Source organism: the organism of the source record quoted next, unplaced genomic scaffold (assembly GCF_019419815.1).
Source record: "Pyrus x bretschneideri cultivar Hongxiangsu unplaced genomic scaffold, Pyrus_bretschneideri_v1 Contig1, whole genome shotgun sequence".
In the NCBI taxonomy this organism is placed as follows: domain Eukaryota; kingdom Viridiplantae; phylum Streptophyta; class Magnoliopsida; order Rosales; family Rosaceae; genus Pyrus; species Pyrus x bretschneideri.
Window position 1 is genome coordinate 14,824,286 of NW_025999390.1, and position 9,388 is coordinate 14,833,673.

Genomic DNA, 9,388 nt, shown 5'->3' on the forward strand with positions numbered 1-9,388 from the left:
ATGTCAGCATCGTTCTATATTTTATTCATCAGATGTAGAAGGAGGAGCACCCAGTATACTTAACAATAGCAATGTTCTAAGTATTCTAACAAACTACTCATGTATGAGTTCGCAATGAAAGCTTTGCATCGATTGACCCATTAATGTATCTCTGATATCCAAATAGAGCGAACCACTATTGTAATTTCAATAAATAAAACATCCAACTAAGAAACTTAGTAGTATGAACAAATAATAAGATCAAATTGTTCGGCTTAATATTTGAATATTGGGCTTAAGTGAAGGAAAGCCCAAAGATGTCAAATTAAAGGAAGACTTGCCCAAAGCCCAGCATCAAGCCTAGGACTAAACTGAAACTTTCTCAGCCAAGAAACAAGCCACTTGTCTATGAGTGAAGTGACAAGTGATGGAGACTAACCTATTATCAGCCAAAGAATACTTTCCAGTGACATTACAAATAAAAAGTTGATGACTCACTACCCTCCAAGTGCTTTCGGGCAAGAGCAAAAGTTACAGCAGCCAGGCCAAACTGCCTATAAAAGGAAGAAGAGACAATAGAGATAAGGACACTTAACCAATCAAACAAACTTTGCTCTCAAGCTAGATTTGCATCCAAAAGTTGAAATCAACCTAGATTCAGTCATTTTTAGCGATAGTTCTCTGAAAAAGCTATCTCTTGTCTAGTATAAAAGCTCTGCTACCTCCCTTAGTGTTGTAATATCGATTCCCTTGTGTAAACTTGTTTACCATCCATCCTTTTTTAGCATATAAACCCTGTAAATTCAAAGAGAAGTGACTGCAAGAAGTTCAACCTTCCCAGACAAGGTTAAATCTTGCCCCGAAGCTTTTTGTTTACTTTCTAAATTAGTATATCTATTGCTTAATGCATTATCTAGCATATATTCAAGTTGTTTCCACCTGTTTTTCTGTTTTAAGAGTCTCATTTATATTTGGATCTGGTTAGCTTGATGAAAATATTTTCATTAAAAGTAATTTGGAACTAAACACATGACTTAAGGGGCTCTGAACTCCCTTCATTCAAACATATAAGACCATGAACTAAAAGTTCTTGTTTACAAGGCAAGAAAAAGAACTTAATACAGACTTAACCCATCTGTGACAATCCTTTGATAACAAGAAGTTGGAGTAACTTGGGGTGCAAGTAATCAACTTAAAACACACTTATTCAACATCTGTTATACTAAGATAGTAGTGGCACGCCTAAGCACTTAGTTAGTTTTGATTGCGAGCCTCAAGGCCTACACCTAAGGCCCCACAAAAGTACCTTTCAAAACTAACTTTGTTCTACTCTTGTAGCATATCAATAATTAAAAGCCCGATTACACATCCAAAGTGACAATCCCTTGAGGAGCTGTGCTGAGGTCCAAGGAGCATTCTCCAGAGAAATCTTTGCCTGAATACAAATCATTCATATCCCAAATTCTTGAAGCTTCATGCATATATAACAAAGAGTCTACAACAAACTTGTTTGCGAATTGTAAGTGCCCATAGAAGAGATTAGGCATCTTATTCTTGGCTTCCCACAAGATTGGCCTTCTTCTTTAGAACAAACTTTTGTACCCTCCCAGTAGAATTAGGCAAATCCCCAAACACGAAAGCTTGTGGAACCATAAAAACAGGCAATTTCTCCTCACAAAATTTCATAATCTCTTTACAACTTTCTTCACCACCACCACCAAAACCCTCCTTCAACTTCACAAAAGCACAAGGTGTCTCCCCCAAAACCTCATCATGTTTCCCCACAACAGCAGCCTCCAAAACTTGTGGATGAGTTAGCAAAACTGCCTCCACCTCAAGTGTGCTTATAGACTCCCCACCCGAAATTATAATGTCCGTTGCCCTATCTTTCATCTGAATGTATCCATCTGAATGCCGAACTGCCAGATCACCAGTCCTATACCATCCGCCCTTGAAAACTTCATGATTAGGGTTTGAGTTTTTCAGATATCCCAACATCAAAGTGTTGCCTCTTAACATAATCTCCCCCATTGTTTTTCCATCATATGGCACACTCTCCATACTATTCAGATCCTTCACATCAACACCTTCCATCATTAGATTGTACTGTGATTCCAACTTGGGTTTGTATGGTGTGACAATTGCCGGACCAAGAGCCTCGGTCATGCCATATCCATGGCTCACATTAAACCCTAATTCTGTAACCTTGATCAGAATCTCCGGTGCTGGCAATGCACCAGCAACAATAATCTCCACCCTTGATTTTGTAACCCTAATTTGACCATTTTCTGAGGCATCTGCTAGAATGTTTAATATAGAGGGTGCACCACATAAGTGTGTTACCTTGTGAAGATCAATTGCTTCAAAAATGGCTTTGGCTGAGACACTTCTTAGGCAGATATTGGTGCCACCAAGAGCAGCAACAGCCCAAGGGAAGCACCACCCATTGCACCGAAACATTTCGACCGTCCATAGAAAAACAGGCATTTTTCTCATGTCACTCTGAAAAATTGCTCCCAGTGAATTCAGGTACACAGCTCTGTGGCTGTACACAACTCCTTTGGGATTACCTGTTGACCCTGAAGTGTAATTCACTGAAATCGGGTCACACTCATTGTTGGGTCTGAGAATCTGAAAACCGGGTTCTGCTGATTCCTGTAGGTCATTGTAATTTAGGGCACCTGATGGAAGATCAAGATCAGTATGGGAAGATGATGATGATTGGTCACATTCTGGGATTAGAATGAGGAGAGGTGGCTTGGAGTTGGAGTTTGATTGGGACAAAATGTCAAGTGCTCGGAGGACAACTCCAAGGTACTGATGATCTACAAGAATGGCTTTGGCTTCCAATTGTTGTAATATCGAAGCTAATGCGGGTGCGTGCAGCCTAATGTTAAGTGCACAAAGGACTGCTCCTGCCATTGGAATGCTGAAATGTAACTCATAGAGTGCTGGGATGTTTGGTGCAAAAGCTGCAACCTGGTCAGGGAAGAAATTTAAACATTTTAAATGATTAGCAGCTACTGTTACATCACACACACACACTGTTTTAAGTAATCAGGTCGAGTGTTGGCTCATCCTGCTATACAAAAATCGCCGTATCTTATGTAGCGGGTAAGAACTTTTTGCTATTTCTTGATCCAATACTAAGGTGCTACATAGGTATTTAGACCACGTGATTAGTTTATATATCCAAGTGATCAGTTGTGCAATAAAAAACACTTAGTTGGATTTGCGCGCACAGATTTTTTCTATCATGGTATGTGAGAGAGAACAAAAACATGTGTATTCTACAGTTGAGATATATATATATTTTTTTCTTGATTATGCTTTGAATAAGTATTATATTAATAACCGGAATCTGTATTCAAGTCCCTTTCAAGATTGTGATCATGAGACGGAGACAACTAGTGTATATTAACAAGGATATGCAAGCTTTTTCTGTTGACTTTGGGTCTGTGTACTACTTTGAGTTTGATGTACTACCCTCTATAATGCAATATTGCAGTACAATTCAAACGTTTACATTAATATTCCTAATTAAGAGCCCATCAACACAAAAGTGATTAGCTTTTGACATAATCCCACTTCAAATTAATTAACAAGGAAAGAATAAAACAAGACGATCTTAAATTATCTTATATGTTAAAATGGCTTATGACTGTTTCCAACTACTAAAGATTATAAGTGGAGATTTTTCTTTCTCCAATTCGGTTTATTATATGATACTGAGAAGTTTTGATTATGTATTTCACACTAGTTATGTCACTGGTTCTGGTCGATGTGCTGCCTCATACACACACACATATATATAGCCTTAGCAACATGCTAATTTTTAAACAGGACCAGTAGAATATGAGAGAAAGTTTGAGAACTGAGAGTCTGAGACCCCCTTATTTTGGAAGTGCGTGAATACGTGTATCGCATGCAACGTAAGCTCTTTGGGTTTTAGTTGGTTTGGTCAAGACTCAAATTGTTTGTGTTTCCATTGAATTCTTATTCTCAATAAGTTAGTGGAAGGGTTTTTGTGGTTTTATCTATCATTTATCTTTGTCGGCCTAGTGAGGTCTGGAAGATGAAAATAAACGCACATACAACGCACAAATTAAATCTACAAATGGGAATAAAATTAGCAATACACAACAAACATCTACTCATGCACGAATTAATTTCAATGACAGAGCATAAACTAGCATATATCAGTACGTGTTAGGAAAACATGTGAGTACATGAGAATTCTACACATAATTCTCTACATGCAACGACTAAAGAGTCCTATGACACACTTGAATAAACTAGCATATATCAGTACGTGTTAGGAAAACATGTGAGTACATGAGGATTCTACACATAATTCTCTACATGCAACGACTAAAGAGTCCTATGACACACTTGAACTGAACATTTAACCTAAAATTAATCAATTAATAATGGGTGAAAGGTTGTAATTGAATTGGAACTAAATTGTCGAAACGAAAGAAATGAAAGAAGACGAATTGAGAGCTTTTCTGTTTCTCATATTTCTTTATGATCAAATACAATCTTATTCTTTAGCGACTACGAAAACTAGCTTGCTCAAGCTACACACACACACACATGTATAGATTGTATATTCAAAACAATCATAAGATTCTAGAGAGAGTTTAATAGCTATCGATAAATTTGAAAAAAAACAAAACAAAAGTTGACGCCGAAAAGCAACTCCAAACGGGCATTAAGTCTTTACTAAGAACTTGATAAACTTACTTATCAGGATAGCTGACATTGCAACCTCCCTAAGATGATGACATCTGATAATAAAGAGAAAGAGACTCCATATTTTTAAGCAATTTATATACAAGACTTTCATTTCAAATTTGAGATACCCTTAGTAAAGAATAATCAAGAAACAAATACACATATATATAAGCGTACGTAGAGTTGTTTCTAAACTATTAGCTACCAAGTGTTTTATATTAACTGAAATGGGATGTGTAGTTTTATTTAAAAAAGCCTTTTTAGTCCAAATGGTTTTTGAGATGTGAATAACTCTTTGTTTTGGTATCTGACAATGAAAATCGATAGAAGTGGTCTCTGAATTTATCCATTGTATATCATTTTGGTCATTTTGTAAAAAATCAGTCAATATCCTTGTTAAGTAAAGAAGTTGGTTTGATGAAAATACTCTTAAAAGATGGTCCTGGGGTCGTTCGCGTGACAATTTAATGAGGATATTGACAGATTTTTCATGGAATGACCAAAATGATTTACAGTGGACAAACTCAGAGACTACTTATATTGATTTTCATGGTTAGGAACTAAAATGAAAAGTTATACCAATATCAAAAATCATTTTGAATAAAAAGCTTTAAAAATAATATATATATATATATATATATATATATATATAAGTCGACTAATGCATAGATTGGCAGATGATTCACCATGCATGTTACTTTGGTGGTTCCACGATCTTGGTTCTTCATGGGCGTTGTCCAATTGACCCAGCATCCACGCCAAGATGCATGATCAAGTTGCGACTTGGTCATTTGGCACCATCGACTTAGAAAAAATGACCACCATTGATTTACAAAATTGATTAACTAATTTGTCTTTTAATATATTGAGTCCGTCGTCGAGATCGGTCTTATAATATTGAGTCCGTCGTTGAGATCGGTCTTATAATATTGAGTCCATCGTTGAGATTATGACCAATATTTAAATACTAAATAAAAACCAATAAATTCTTGACTTATTACAGTCGGAGTCGTTGGTGACTAGCTAGCCGTGAGCTAGCTAGCAAGTTAGATCGATCTCCATCGCCATGGCTTATATTGATGATCAAATTTCCATGAAACTCAAAACAAAATGTAATGTGATCTTAATTGTTAGAAGACCTTGAGGTACAAGTTTGTGTTGAAAAGCAAACACTACTTGTAACAAAAGAAAATTATCTTCTTACTAAATGATGAGTAAGATACTCACATAAAGATATATTCGTATATGTGTAACATTCAAATTTTTTAATTTAACACTAAAATCATATACAAACTAGAATGACAATGCTTGAAACTAAAAATATAATGAAATCAAATACAGTGAAATCCCTATGTATACTCATGTCATAAAATATTAGAAATATGCTACTTACAACATCATGGCGAGATATCCCTAAGTGGACGAAAGCCGAGGCGACCTTGAGACATCTATCAAGCGTCTGCTGCCATGAAAATCTCACTCCACCGTAAACGATCGAAATCTTATCGCCATGGACAACAGCAGCTCGTTCTAAGAAGCTTATAGGCGACAAGGGTATGTAGTTTGCCGAGCACTGGACAAGACTAGCCTTATTCATTATTGCTACGTCTCTATCTGGCTTGCCTAGCTAAGCACAAAACCACAATATATATAGGACTCTTCCACACATAATGTTGGATGAGTTCATGTACACATGCTTCTCCTTAGTCTCCATGAGTCTGACTCGGACAATAAACAAATAATTAAATAAAGTATGAGAGTAGTCCAGATAAGGACGAAAGCATAATGCAGTCATACGTAGTTGATGATCTAAACACTCTTTGCTCTTGATCTCTTTGTATTTGCAATTACTTGATCCCATGTAATTACTATAAACAACACCGCGTGGTATATATACTCAGCCTACGTTTATTGTACGAGTAAGAAAACAAGTTTTTACTTTAAAGTGCGTATAAACTATGACACGTTTTGTAATAAAATGGTGTTATCCACGCGCCCATTTTCACCTTTCACGCACCACTCTCAATTTTTAGCTATCCGACGAATGAATTGAAAATGATCAAAGGACAAAAGTTGACGGGGTATGTGTGGGAGGTAAAAGATGGTATGTGGATAGACCACCCTTTATAATATGACACGTGTTATGGCTCTGTGTTTAAATCTTGTGCTGTTGGAAATTATATATTGTAATATATAATTTTAATAATTGAATGAAAAATATTGTTAACCAATTTCTTAGAAAGGTTATGTTGTTTAGGTGTATTCCCTTGATAAGTGATGTATACTTATAGATGAAAAGTTACATCTCTTTAATAAGTAGAAATTGGATTCTATTTAAACCCAGGAAACCATTGGTATTAGATATAGAAAATTAGAGTTAATTTTTATTCTTGAGAACTAGGGTTTCCCCACTTTGGTTCTCTCATGCTTTGTAAGTCAAATTCCGAGTCGTGTCTTGAGAGTACGGAATATATAAAGTTCGCCAGAGTCCGAAAATTGAAGTGCTTTGACTTCGGATTATAAATTGTTGAATCCTGGGAGATGGACGCCTACCGAACTACAATCACAAAAGCAGGGGCAAAATTCTATCTTTAGGACATTGTATTTATGCAGGCCTCAATCTCCAAGTTTGTTAGTTATTCTAACTTTCTCTCTAGTTGTTTATATTAATCTCATATATAATTGATGTTGTGAATTTCTTTATGATTATTATCATTGGAATTATATTTTTATTTTTCATATTTTCTAATATTGCTCCAACAATCTAAAGATAGAATTTCACCCCTACTCTTGTGCTTGTATAAATGCACATAAGACAAAATTTTGCCCTTACTTCTTTCTAAAGATAGAATTTTTATCCCTATGGAACAATTAGAAATATGAATGTGCGTGTGCAATTTATGTGACAGATTTTGGAAAAGTCTGATGACTTGATATGTATAAATCTGATATTGAAAGTGCAGTACCGCTGCCTTATACTACACATTCTTGATGAATGATTATTCTGTCCATTCGTGTGTGTGTGTGTGTGTGTATTTATATTTATTTATTTAACATGGCATGAGGTTGTTATAATTGCAATTTGTCCAGTCTAATGCAATAGGTAATGTATCTTTTGCAAACGTTGCTGTGATTGTTCTTATTTCTGAAAGCATGCTTGAAGGGGTGCATGCGGTTACTTTACTAAAATACTTACTGCCATGTTATTTATTTAATTATATAAATGCTTTGTTGACTGACGTTAATAGTTGCAGCATTTAGACTCATATTTAGATTGACTTAGACATTTATGCATGCCTTCATTTGGTGGTTACATTCTGTTTATATACTAGTGTTGGTTATGAGGATAACTAGCGAAGTTTTGGTCATCGATATTTGAAGCCTGCTAGGTTTTATACAGACTATTATATCCTTTGTTTGTCATTTATGCACGAACTGATATGAATATTCATGGACAACCACCATATACATTTGCTATACATAAAAGCTTTCCTAAAACGAGGCATATCGTTTTCTGTTAATTGGTTTGCATATGAGATATCTTTTCAAAGGCCATGTTTATCTTCTGTTAGAAAATAAATGATATGATACAAAATCTACATTATCTAGTTAATTAGAGATGACCACAATGTTGTATTGGATTTGAATTTGATGTTAATTTGGTATTGGGAATCATGCCCAGTTCGTGCATAAAGTTCCTTCTGCAGAAATGAATGACCTCTATTGCTCAATCTTGAGAATTCCTAGAAAATATGTGAGACGTCTTCACTCATTAAGGAATTCAAAAATCCACCAACGGTTCATGATGAATTTTCTTGTGCATTCTTATACCAGTCGGTGAAAAAGTTGTTTATACTGTAAACAATGGGTTTTTTTTTTTTTTTACGGTAATATTTACCTTTTGTGATTTGGCACTAAGGATGATTAATGATCAGTTTTTCTTGAGGAAACCTAATAATCAGAAAGAGGCAAAATGTAATCCATCTGGACTTTGGGACTGAAGAACCTGATGATATGGTTTCTGTCTATCACTATATGGTGTCGAGGTTGTTAAAAGGATGCAACATTTGTCATCGTTTGAATGAGAAGGCATGTAGAACGTGGTGCCATAAATCAAAGAGATCTAGCTTTGTAGTGCCAAGAATGATTATGGCCTACTACTTCTTTCAAGACAAGTTATGTCATGACAACTACAAACCGAGTATTGCCATAAGTCAAGAGTATTAGTTATTTGAGAAACCCAAAATTCTTTTGAGATGAATTAATTAACATTGTTTTGGAAAGATGATAATTGGGATTGAGGGGGGCTGAGGAAAAAAAAAAGGAGATAACATTCTTGTGTGGGGGTTTGAGACCCGTGACAATTTTGAAAGCTTGTAAGCTCAAGGATGAAGGCCAACAAGTGATTTTCCTAAAACGGCTTGCAAGGCATTAAGGCCCAAATTATATGAAGATAAAGTCTTCATTGTTTCCTCCTTCTTAAAGTACGAAAAAATGATAAATTGAGTGATACCATTAAAAGTAACCACAATTATGAAAGAATTGTGGGGGTTGGTTAAAAGTAGTTTACTAATTGAATGACATTTAAGATGTCATCTTTTGTAATGAGTAATTGTTTAAAGAATGGCAAGCTTAGAGATCTTCTTACAAATACCTTAAATGTGGGGGAGTT

At 35.4% G+C, this 9,388-nt stretch overlaps 1 protein-coding gene across 1 annotated transcript; it reads right to left on the bottom strand.

The window, feature by feature from the left end:
* Positions 1 to 1,065: 1,065 nt before the first annotated feature.
* Positions 1,066 to 6,323, bottom strand: LOC103929601 (butanoate--CoA ligase AAE1-like). Its single transcript, XM_009338820.2, has 2 exons — positions 6,110 to 6,323; positions 1,066 to 2,958 (listed from the first exon to the last, which is right to left on the bottom strand). Exons 1-2 carry the CDS (start codon positions 6,311 to 6,313, stop codon positions 1,528 to 1,530), a joined length of 1,635 nt encoding a protein of 544 aa, XP_009337095.2. The 5' UTR covers positions 6,314 to 6,323; the 3' UTR covers positions 1,066 to 1,527.
* Between the last annotated feature and the right edge of the window lie 3,065 nt (positions 6,324 to 9,388).

Bases quoted from the DNA above. Each gene is read 5' to 3' on its own strand.
- LOC103929601 (XM_009338820.2), bottom strand. From the start codon at position 6,313: ATGAATAAGGCTAGTCTTGTCCAGTGCTCGGCAAACTACATACCCTTG. The intron at 2,959-6,109 runs GTAAGTAGCATA...TTCCCTGACCAG, and splicing joins GGATATCTCGCCATGATGTT to GTTGCAGCTTTTGCACCAAA.